The 12274-nt window shown below is 39.8% G+C and overlaps 2 protein-coding genes across 3 annotated transcripts in view; both read left to right on the top strand.

Annotated features, from left to right (window-relative positions):
• Positions 1-2477: 2477 nt before the first annotated feature.
• LOC116384972 (H-2 class II histocompatibility antigen, A-U alpha chain-like) lies at positions 2478-6482 on the top strand. The gene is made up of 4 exons (XM_031850103.1): positions 2478-2584; positions 3326-3583; positions 3702-3983; positions 6010-6482. Exons 1-4 carry the CDS (start codon positions 2527-2529, stop codon positions 6126-6128), a joined length of 717 nt encoding a protein of 238 aa, XP_031705963.1. The 5' UTR covers positions 2478-2526; the 3' UTR covers positions 6129-6482.
• A 1416-nt stretch (positions 6483-7898) lies between these two features.
• The window catches only part of ccndbp1 (cyclin D-type binding-protein 1), a 9976-nt gene continuing 5600 nt past the window's right edge, over positions 7899-12274 (top strand). For both annotated transcript variants that reach the window (XR_004212785.1, XM_031847730.1), the window contains exons 1-6: positions 7899-8044; positions 9539-9598; positions 9907-9986; positions 10373-10454; positions 11242-11338; positions 11809-11882. Coding sequence is in view for 1 of the 2 variants with exons in the window: in XM_031847730.1 (XP_031703590.1) it covers positions 7945-8044; positions 9539-9598; positions 9907-9986; positions 10373-10454; positions 11242-11338; positions 11809-11882 (493 nt within the window). In the remaining variant the exon portion in view is untranslated. The remainder of the gene's footprint in view (positions 8045-9538; positions 9599-9906; positions 9987-10372; positions 10455-11241; positions 11339-11808; positions 11883-12274) is intronic.

Below are 12274 nucleotides of genomic sequence, written 5' to 3'. Positions count from 1 at the left end.
AGTGTTTGTGTAAGTGTGTGTGTGTGTGTGTGTGTGTGTGTGTGTGTGTGTGTGTGTGTGCACTTCTATCATTGAGGGGACCACTTTGCTAGAGAGAGGAATTCTTTTTGGAAAATCGGGACATTTTAAACCACGTTGACAGCTGATATTACCGCAACACACATTCCGTATCTAGATATACGTATGTCGATAAAGAAAAATGCATGATAAAGGAATAGTTTGACATTTTAGAAAACATGCTTATTTGCTTTCTTGCCTTGAGTTAGATGAGAAGCACTGTCATGGTGCTGTTTTTTGTGTATTGAGCTGGACCCAACAGGTGGAGAGACTCTAGTCTAGACAGAACAATGCCTCCTCCTTGAGTTCAGAGCATGTTCACTACTTTGGTGGTCTTTGGTGGAGGTGCCAGAGAGGAGGAAACTACACAATATTTTGGACAATACCTGTAGGAGCCATTAGTTATGTCTGTGTATTATATGTTTGAATTAGGAGCCTATCTCAGGTTGACCACGGGTGGCAGTGTGGAGTATTGCAGCAGGTAATTAATATATGGGGCACAGGTGCAACAGACAGGTGATGATGCATGGGTGACGGGGAGATCGCACGGTTTTTACCGCAAGCCAGACACACCATGGAGACCAGGAAGATAAGTGGTATCCTATTGTATATGTGAACACTAATTAAATGGGAACCTCACCCAAAATTGTGAAACGCCTGGAATCTCTTTGTTGTAGCGAGTAAAGAACAGGATCTTCTCCCGCACCGAGCCGAGTGGCTAGTTGCTGGAATCAGTCACTACAATACCTCTCATCCCCTGCACACCACACTGGAGTCCCTCCAGAGCACCTTCAGCCATAGACCACCGAGGTGCACCACAGAACTCCACAGGGGTTCATTTCTACCAATGGCATATGCAATACTTTGAACATCATGTGCAATACTTTGAGTATCATGTGCAATACTTTGAACATCATGTATACTTTGAGTATCATGTGCAATACTTTCAATAATATGTGCAATATTACCTTTCAAGAACATGTGCATTCTTTTTCAATATTATGTGGAATACTTTTAAGGATTCAAGGACTATTTATTGTCATTATGAAACACAGGGATGCAAAACGATATGCAGTATTTGCTCTTTTATGACATAAGAAAAGCATGACAAACAAAACAAAACAAAAACAGTAGTGCGCTCCCGTAGGACATTTTTTGAATTTGCATCATAAGGATGTTGACAGAAGCAACAAAAACATTTCTCGAGGCAGATAATATGGCCGACATCCTAACGTCAACTACGGTCCGCCCGCCAATTCAATATTACCTTTCAATATAATATGCCATATTACTTTATCAATATCATTGCCAATACTACTTAGTATTCAATATTATGCACAATATTATTTTTTTTAATTTAAGTTTACTTTTTGTTCTAAATGTATCCTACTTTATTCTACCAGGCACTATAATGTTAGAACAACTTCTTACACACTTTATATTTTTTACACCAGTGTTTGTTTATTCCTAAATTTTGTAATTTTGTAAAAATGTTATTTTATCGAATCTCTGACACAAAAAATTCCTTCAGAATGAATAAAGTTATATCTTATTTTATCGAATCTCATCGTTCTGCTATCAATCCCAAAATCCAATGTGTCATAATTTATAGAAACTAAACTATTTGAAAGTTGTCCAAGTGCAAAAAAAAGCAGGCAATTTATTGTCGAAGACGACAACCTACAACTTCAAATATGAACTGCTGATCAACAGAGCAACTCAATGCAAATCATCCCACTTCTCTCTTCTTCTTTCTCAAACACACACACACACACACACACACACACACACACACACACTTCCTGTTGACGTAACTCACCCGTGTCTCTCTACACATCACATCTCTGCATCCAACTGATACTTTGATGACTTTGACCGTCATCAGCCCAGTGTGAGCGTCTACATCTGTGTCCATTGAAAGACATCTGACATGGGGCAGAAACTACAAGTGCACGTTGCCCCCTGATGGTCTTTAGAGGTACTGCACAAATATTTTCAACCTAAAAACCAACATCATTCTTTACTAAGATAAATCAAGCAACTTCTGCATTTGTTACAAGAAATACACTCCCAATGCTGACCCTTTCATCGCCACCGAGAAGCTGTGTTGATTTAAGAAGTTGTTTTTTAGTAAATCCATTTAAATGTCCACAAGCATTTCTGTAAGAGGTTGATTTATATTTTAAGTATTTTATTTGTACTCAAGTACAGTTTAAATGTTTTCTTAAAAATGAATTTATTATTTCTGCTAAAAGCTGCTTCTACCAATCGCATTTACTTCTGCTTCTTACTTACTTGTTTTTTTCCCCTCTTAAGACAACTTCCTGGTTAAATCTCCCGGGCTACAAATATTCTACCCAGCAACATCGGTGTAATCGTATCTGACTGGCTGGTTGAAGCTCAACTGTTTGAGGTTCCTCTTTCAGACGTTTTTGTTCTCTGAACACAGTCAAAGGGTTTGGATTGGAGATGACTCTGCCTGTGATACTGATCGTATTCACTGGAGCTGTTTGTACTTCTGCAGCAAGTAAGACATGACCTGAGTCCATTTGGCTTGTTGTGAGTAACTCAACAAATGTAAAGTAAAGGTATGAAGGGAAGGGGTGTAGTCTACATTTTCTTTAGGAAGCAGGAGAAGCTTTCCTTTAAGTATGTCTCACGTCGGATTTATATTTTTATGTCAGTCACCTCTTGTGAGATGAATTGTAAAAATAAAATTGTTGGCTTTTGTGTGTTCCACGGACCTTAAAGATGCATATTTCCACATGCTTGCATTGTTTTTGTAGAGTTTTACCTCTCTGTGCCTGAAACAGTTCTTGTAGACATATTCAACTTTAGACCTCAGACACAGCTTCTTTCACCGGCCAAAAAGGTCGGGAACCATTGACCAGCTGTCTTTATACTTTCTGGTACAGGAATAAGTGGATTTCATATGAATTGATTTCATGGGGTATCAAGACATTACAACGCATTCATTTCCATATCGCTTTAGCTACAAACTCTGTATGAGATCAGCCTGTGAAAACCTGCATATTATGGTGCATAGCATGCATGAACGTGCAGTAAACTTAAGGGTCCCCGTTTGACACAAGATTGATATCAATGTTCACGTATATCTCAACAAGAAAGCAAATAAGGGTATTTCAAAAAACGCTGAACTATGCCTTCCACTACAAGTTGGATTTTATGTATCATTGGTTTCAATCAATCTTAGTACAATATGAGTCTTTAAACTGCTTCCATCTTGTTTCATCTCCTGCTTTTTCAGCGCCCTCCCATGACTTCCACTACATCTATGGATGCTATGAATCCGGCGAGGTGCGGGTGGACATCCTCATTGACGGGGACGTGGTCGCATATGCTGATTTCAGCAAGAAAGAAGTGGTGTTTTTGATACCTCGGCTGCCACAGTCTGTCAAAGACTTAAAGAAAAGGGCTTATGAAGTTGCCGAATCTAGCATTACTCACTGTCGGAGTGTTTTGGGCAAAGCGGAAAAGGTTTCTCCTGGTGTAACCATACCGCAAGGTATCGAGTTTATCCAACCATTTTTCATACTAATGGAACAACATTTTAAATATCCATAAAAAAAAGGCTCTCAGTCACTTGTCTATATTCTTTTCTGATGTATTTACTCATTGATCAGAGGCTCCAGACATCTCCATCTACAGCCGGCACGAGGGCCACAACGGTGTGGTGAACACGCTCTTCTGTTTGGCCGATCACTTCTACCCCCCCTCCATCAACTTCACATGGACAAAGAACGGGGCGAAGGTCACAGACGGGGTATCGAATCTGTGTTACAGCCACAACAGTGACGGGACGTTCCACAGAATTTCAACACTGAGTTTCACCCCTCGGGAGGGAGACGTTTACTCCTGTGCGGTGAAGCATCAATCCTCACATCGGCCCCTCACCAGGAGCTGGGGTAAGACAAAGGGCTGTTATAAGTATTATTATAAAGACAAGATGCTGTTCAAATCCAAAATATCTCTCTTTGAGACATTTTAGGAGGTTCAAGATGAATATCAGGCTGTGAGAACTACCCATCATGCACCTGTTATCTGCACCTGCAACACCAGAACTGAATGATGTTTTGAGTCATCCCTGTCTCCTAGAAATTACGTTCCCTTATAACGAAGTTGCTTTGTGAAATATGTTTCAAGGGAAATGTGTTTTGTCGTGGATTACGTTTGCTTTTGACGAATCGCAAATAAGTTTCAAATGAGAAGATAGAAGGTAGGGGTGGAGATCAAGATGGTGGATGGGTTGAAAAACACTTTGCTTAAGACCTCTTAAGCCAAGGAGACCGCTGTTGTGTCCCATGTAGACCAAGTACTTTTGTTGACTAAACATAAACAAGTAGTTTTGTTGAGTAACATAACTAAGTGCTTTTGTTGACTAAACATAAACAAGTAGTTTTGTTGAGTAACATAACTAAGTGCTTTTGTTGACTAAACATAAACAAGTAGTTTTGTTGAGTAACATAACTAAGTGCTTTTGTTGTATTTTTGTTTTCAACTTCGTAGTAATTTTAAGCCAAACCACGATGTTTGACTAAACCTAAACATATTTGTTTGATTTTATACCGTTAACCACGTGTTTCAAACTGTTTAAAACAGTTTCAAACTGCTCTGTGTATCAGTGGGGGCGGAGCTTAAGCTCTGCTGACTCATTCATTTCAGCCTTTACAGACTGCGGCTTATTGACTGCAGTTCATGTTGGATATACATTACCGCCAAACTCTTCTTCACTTCCCTGGAGTCAACGAGCAGTCTTGGACTTGTCTCGGTCTCGATCAGACAACAAGCCAATGCTGAAGTGCCTAAAACTTGAATTCTCTCTAATGGCCATCAGGGGGCGACTCCTCTGGTTGCAAAAAGAAGTCTGATTGTATAGAAGTCTATGACTCTACTTGTCTCTTGATTTATTACCTCAGTAAACATTGTAAACATGAGTTTATGGTCTCAATCTCTAGTTTCAAGCCTTCTTCAATACAGCATGATGTCCATATTATGGACCATTTAGAGTCAAATGGACCATAAAACAGGGCATGCTTTAGGGCGGGGCTACGTTGTGATTGACAGGTTGCTACCTCTACCAGTATACGGAGTCACTCTTCCCCAGTCCAATTATGGTAACTTCCATGCAGTAGTTGCAAGATGGAGACGACCAAAATCCAAGAAAGCATCAGCCAAAATGTCAAACTCGAGGCTTCAAAACCGCTGTCTATAAACCAGTTATGTCCATTTCTTACATACAGTCTATGGCAGAGGTCTTCAACAGGGGGTCCGTGGAAGTACTGCAGGGGGTCCGCGAAATTTTTGGTTGACTAGACAATTTTTTTTCTCTAAACATGAATCTGTCCATTATTTTAATAGTTCAGTATTGTATGCAAGATAACAGGTATCTTTATGCATGGCAGTGGCACTAATAGGCCATCACTCATTTTTTGTTTCCACATTTATGTTTAAAATGAAAACGTCTATTTGAATAGCTTGTATGCCTGATTATCATGCAATGAACAGACAATGTTGATATTGGCATTGGAATCAGCTGACAAGGGGTGTTTATAAATGGCCGTGGCTCGGCCTCCCTACTCACTGTGCCTTGCACATGTTTAAAATAAAAACATGAATATATGAACCTGTGTATTATTTGAATAGCTTAGTATTGAATGCACAATAAAGAGGTATAAACGGTACTAGGCCCATTTAATATAAAACAATTTTATACAATATATATAGTCAGGGGTCCCTGCTCCATCTCTCTGTGAGTTTGGGGGTCCTTGGCCTGAAAAATGTTGAAGACCCCTGGTCTATGGTCTCGATACACTCGGGTCTTGGTCAGGACTTGGTCCCGGTGTAGGTGGTCTTGGCTGCAACACTGGCTGCAGGTTTAAACAGTTCCCATACATGTTGTGCCTTTAAAAAATGTGTTTCTTCCATCCACAGAGCTGAAGGAGAGTCCGAGCCGAGTGAGTCCAGCAGCTGGATTCTTCGGTGCGAGCCTCGTTTTGTGCCTGATCGGAATCGGGACCGGAGCCTACTTCTTCACCAAGCAGCCAGATTAATGCCTTCACATTAGGGGTTTTACTGAGAGCAGCTCGATCAGCATTCAGCTAAGCACTTGTGTCTTTTATATATAATGCTTCTCTTTGATTTGTTTGTATTCTTAAACACAGACAGTTTTTTATTGTTATTTCAGCAGGTTTGTTAAAAATCTCAGCCTCCTCTCCTCAACGAGGGTGGTTTTCTATGTATGTTAAAGAACTTCTAACTGGTTCTGAACCTGTCTCAGTTTAATCCTGATCCTCTATATGACCTACATAAGAAAACCATTGAGACCATCAGTGAGAAGATGGTCTATTTCCACATAGTTATTCTTAACGCTTGTCATCGGTGCCACCGTGTTAGATTCTGCGCAAAATCAGATGAAATCCTGCAGGTTCACCAGAAACTACTTCAGCTCAGACTTTAGCGGGGCCTCCAGCAGAGACCGGTCCACCGTGGACAGACCCAGATCCTCCAGCAGAGGCCGGTCCACCGTGGACAGACCCAGATCCTCCAGCAGAGGCCGGTCCACCGTGGACAGACCCAGATCCTCCAGCAGAGGCCGGTCCACCGTGGACAGACCCAGATCCTCCAGCAGAGACCGGTCCACCGTGGACAGACCCAGATCCTCCAGCAGAGGCCGGTCCACCGTGAACAGACCCAGATCCTCCAGCAGAGGCCGGTCCACCGTGGACAGACTCAGATCCGGCTTCGCTACCGCCTTCAACCTGCAGTCGGATGCTCCGGCGGGAGGAAAAGAGCTCAGCTCCCGGCAGCAGAGCTTCACCTTGCTGCTCCTCCGGTCCCCGCTGGGAGCCAACACCGACACCACGCTGCTGGAGACCCAGGCCCTATTGCCGGATCTGCTGGAGGTAGTGAGGCCCGGGAGAACCAAAACCAGGACTACGCTTAGCAGACTGTCAGACCCTGCTACAGTAAAATTATAGGTTTTCTAAAGGGACCAGTTTTGTCCACAGGGGCCGCCAAAATCTACACAAAGGGAAAGTTCCTGTTAACTTTGAAATAATTTAAACCACAAAAACACTTGACGAAAATGTTTTCATTAAGTACATTACACATATTTCTTGTGTACAAACTACTGGACGTATAATCAGTGATTCACAGATGTGTATTTCCTTTGCAACTTGTTGTATATTCTCTTTTCTTCACATGAATGACATCTCATTTATATTGTTTGGTGTTTAATAAAGAGATAATTATTGGATAATGTGCAACATTACCAACATTATATGTTTATGTAAGATGGAAGGATGATAATATACATACAGTCGGATAATATGGGCAACCCTTTACAGTTCAGTCAATTATCACAATCGATCAACTTGTGCTTTACGTTAAAATAAAGCAGACCTAGCATAACAAATACAGGGCTACTATTCACCAATACTTTATTGGTGATTAAACAAGAATCCTAAATCATAATCAGTTCTAACTCCCCTGTCCTGCCAGCCTGTTGATCCTGAATGTCTTTGGAAGGTGGGGGGGAACCGGAGCAGCCAATGGTATATATATATGTGTATATATATATGTGTATATATATATATGTATATATATATATATACACATATATGTATGTATATATATATATATCTTAAATAAGATAAGCCCACAATATCCATATCAATTATTTAATTATTTCAAGCACAGTAATTGATTCGGTCTCCACTTGTAATACTCTGTATTCACCACCAGGTGTCACTAAAACCCTTTACTGCAGTGTCGGTCCTTCCTTTATAATTGTCCCCGGCTCAACTTCCGGTTCTTCTGTAGTTCCACAACACGCATGTATCAAGCTGTTCAACTAACTTTGGTGTCATGAGTGCTGATAATTGTGCTGATAATTGTGGTGAAAACGTGTCTCTGCCTTTACGAAATCTCCTGAACTCCATCCAGTGTATCAGAGACCGAGTCAGAGGTATTTATGACGCATTAGGTGTGACGCCTTTAACCGAGATAACGTTGATATGTGTGCATGCTAGCGTGTGTCAAGCTCACGCTGAAAGTGCCAACTGTCGCTTTTTAACTGGCGTTAAACTACATTAGTTCAGCGGTTAACGTTGTTATTTTAAATGCACACTGGGTCCGGTTTGTCTGCTATGATTTTATTGTTTTGTTTTAATGAGTTTTATGCTTCAGTGTTGCCTTCCTGTTTGTTTTGCTGAACTGTTATCAAGATGCCAAATCTGAAGTCTCTGGAGCAGCTTCACGTAAACATTAAACCTCTCCAACTAAATCAATCAATACTATTTAAATAGCTCCTTTTATGAAGGTTTTAATGTTCAGTTTTTGTAGATATTGTTTCAGGGACGTTTGGGATTTTAATTCATCGTCATTTTGGAGGCTGTGCTGTTAGTTTTTGGTGCTATTATTATTATTATTAAGTGTTTTTATATGCAGTCATTCCTCAGTGATTTAACTGGGATGGATAAAACCACCTGTTTTATTAAATACAGTTTAACAGCACAAACTAGTCTCAAAATTACTATAAAGTTGAATCAACACCTCTAAATATAGTTTGTGATGAACTGTTTCTTTTAATTAGCTACTGAGTGTGTCTGACTGGATAAAATATGTACAGTACATGTGATTCATTTGTGAGGTTAATATATATGTATATACACACATACACACACATACACATATAATAATATGTATTATAATCCAGTATGTTTTCTGGATAAAACATTTGAGACACTGCTTATGGATAAAGTAAGCAGATGGTATGTCTGTTTTTGTTTACTTTTTTAAGTGATGTAAACAAATGACAAAATTAGAGTTATGACGACACTGAAGTGCACCTCCACCAAGAAATATCATATAACTGGTACGATACGAGCAATGTGGCGATATATCTGACAATATACAAATTGGATGCAAAAGAACACAAAATGGACAAAAGCGTGCAATCATTATAATTATTACATATTTATTCAGAAACAGACAACTAAGGAAAACAGCCTACAAAAGACAAAGATGTTGGAGATTAATGTTCAATATTGCCAAACTGCCATAAACTATAAACGACGTACATGTTTCAAGTCTTTAGCACCGGAGCAGCCTGTAGGACTGCAACTAATGACTTTTTTTTTATGAGTAATTAACGCTGATCTGTTTATTTTTTAACTATTGTCTATAAAATGTGAGAAAAAGTGACACATGCGAATCAAAAGTTCCAGTTTTAATCGTCATGACTTAAGTATAAAAATACAAATTTGGAGACATTGCCTTTAAAAATGATAGAAGTTAATTTGTTCTTATTTTTCATACGTTTTAGACATTAACTTACTAAATCAGTCACTGAATATAAAAGGGTTTGGCACAAGTCTTCTGTTTTTTACTCTGCATTTTAATGTTATTATTATTGGAAGAGGGAACACGCGTCTAACCGAACGCTCATTTTCCGCCACAGATGGCGAATCCAACAAGTCAGACGGAGCGTTCAACCTCTCCAACTTCTGGGACTCTCTGAGTTGAGTATAGTTCCTCATGATCGTCTTCTTCCTACTGGTGCCGATCTGCTTCTATGAAGGAACAGCAACGGTGTCCCATGGATGTTTTGAGTCAATAAACAATAAGTTCATTTCTGTGTCTTCCATTTACTTATTTACATCTGGGGTTGTTTCCAACAACTCCAGATTGTATGGCAAATATTTTCTCATCAACATTCATTTAAAATCCAGCACCCCCCCCTAGATTCAGCACCACCCATCATCATCCTCATCATCCTCCTCTTCATTAAGTGGGTCCCTTTAATGTGACTGTCTCTTCTGTCCTCAGACCAGGCAGTGAAGGCCGTGTCCCATGAAGCCACTAAACTCAGCCTGGCCTTCTCCAAACCCCCGCTGCCTTCACAACAGGTCAGATTATTAGTGGCATCATCAGAGTTTATTTTGTACCAGTTATGATCCACAACAAGACACCTTTGTAAAAGCACCATGGTTAGAGCTGTGGAGGAGCGTGACAAACAACATAAGGAACCTCAAAGAGTTGATAAATATGGAGCCTGCTGGCCAATCACTGAGCCCAATCACCGCACAACCTTTTTCATTTTTTCATTCTACAAAATTGAGCCCCAAAAATATTGATACGGTTCAAATCTACAATATATGACAACAAATATAACCAGGTTAACGGTAAGGATCGTAGATATTTATGAGTTTGTAAGAAGTTGTTAAAGAAAGTATACTCACACAAACTTTCTGTTGTAATTCACAACATATTTATGTTTTCTTCGTCTCTGCAGGACGTAGAGAAGTTATCAGAGTCCACCCTGAAGAGTGTCCTGAGTCTGTCCACAGTGTATTACTGGCTACCTAAGAGCCAAGGTGAGGCCCCCACAACAGTCCAGGAACAGAGATGCACCGACCGAAACCAGGCGGCTTTCAGCCTGTTGACCCGCCGATCACTTTCATATTTTTATTTCATATATTTTATATAAAAAGAAAGGTAATCTGGAGCCTTGCTCTCAATTTTTGCCAATTTAAATGAATTGTGATATCGTCAGGCTTTATGAATTAATTTATTATCAAATTGCAGAGTCAAACAGGATGATGTCAACTTAATTGTAAAGTGTAATTTATATTTGGCTTTCAGACTCAAAGTTGCTGAAAAGTATTAAAATAGACGCTCCGCTAGAGAGAAACGTAGGTTTGAATAACAGCAGACTGTTGTCACGTGACTCCCACGACCGGTCTGGACCGCTCGTACATTGTGTTCTTACCTAAGAGAGGATTTAAAGGGACAGTGTTTAGGATTTAGTGGCATCTAGTGGTGGAGTTGAAGGTCTTATTCCAAGCTAATGAAAACCTGATTCCTAGTTTCAGGCGATGACACAATAATGAAGACATAGTTATGAGTATTATATTCCATCTCTGCTAATAAATCCCCTAAAATGCTACAGTGTTCATTAAAAATACGATTAAAGTGGTGAATTCAGCTAATTCTCCTAAATCCCTCGAACAAGCAACTTAAAAATGTTGGTACGAGTTGTTCCAGGTTACATTCAGTGAAATGTGGTTGGATGGATAGTTGGTATCAATAACAATAGTAGAAGATGAAATGAATGGAAGTCAATGGCAGCATCGTGACTTGTCGTCCCTCTCGGTGTCTCAGGTGTCAGTCTGCGTCGACACGTCAGAGACGCCACAGTCGAGGTTCTGGAGGGCGTCGCACAGCTGGTGGAGGTCATCCTGAGCTCACCGCTCCAGAGGTACACACACATACACACATACACACACACACGCGCACACACACTCTTCACTATCGTTATACTTTGCCTGTAGAAAGTATTCGCCCCCTTAACTTATGCAAACATGTTTTTTGTTTGTTGTAAAGATCTGTTCACTTTGACACTGAAAGATAATTTTCTGTTCATTAATGTCAAAACAGTGTCGCATTAAATCTACTTTGATTCAGATTTTGAACAATAATAAAACTTAGATGGAATAGATTGAATCGAATACAATAATAATGATTAAATATTAATTAAATCTTTTTTTATAGGAACATGTTGTCCAGGAGTCTTTATGTTCACTGTATTGTGAGGTATCTAACGCTCTCTCTCTCTCTCTCTCTCTCTCTCTCTCTCTCTCCCTCTCTCTCTCTTTTTTATTTTAATCTGACCTCCCCTCTTCTTCCTCCTCTTCTACCTCATCTTCTTCTTCCTCTGCTCCCCTCCAGTCTGTCCCAGGATCAGTTGACATCAACAGGGGGTGTGTGGTCAGCCTGCGACCACTTTGCCCGGTTGCCACAAGGTCAGTAGACTTTCTGAAGACACAGATTTGGATTTGATGAGTGGATTAGTTACTGGAGTCAGAAACAATAACACACAAGTTAAAGTAACAGTAGAGGTAGTAGAGTAAGGCGCTTCAGTAGTGGTGTTACTGGCAGCCTGCAGGTGGTGATGTTGAACTGAAAGTCTCATTATACATTTCTGTGTACAACATGAAGTGTAAAGTACAGTAATGTATAGTTTCTTTAGACTTTATTTTATTCAAACAAGTAGCAGTCAGATCATCCTCATTTAATAAGGAGACTGTGTGTGAATGGGAGAGCCTAATATGTATATATTAGGCTATATATATACATATATATGTATATATGTGTATATATACATATATATGTATATATATATATATATATATAT

This window comes from Anarrhichthys ocellatus, unplaced genomic scaffold, assembly GCF_004355925.1.
Source record: "Anarrhichthys ocellatus isolate YVR2014 unplaced genomic scaffold, GSC_Weel_1.0 scaffold1, whole genome shotgun sequence".
Taxonomy (NCBI): domain Eukaryota; kingdom Metazoa; phylum Chordata; class Actinopteri; order Perciformes; family Anarhichadidae; genus Anarrhichthys; species Anarrhichthys ocellatus.
Note: the sequence above shows the minus strand (reverse complement) of the source record. Positions and strands in the feature narration are given on the sequence as shown.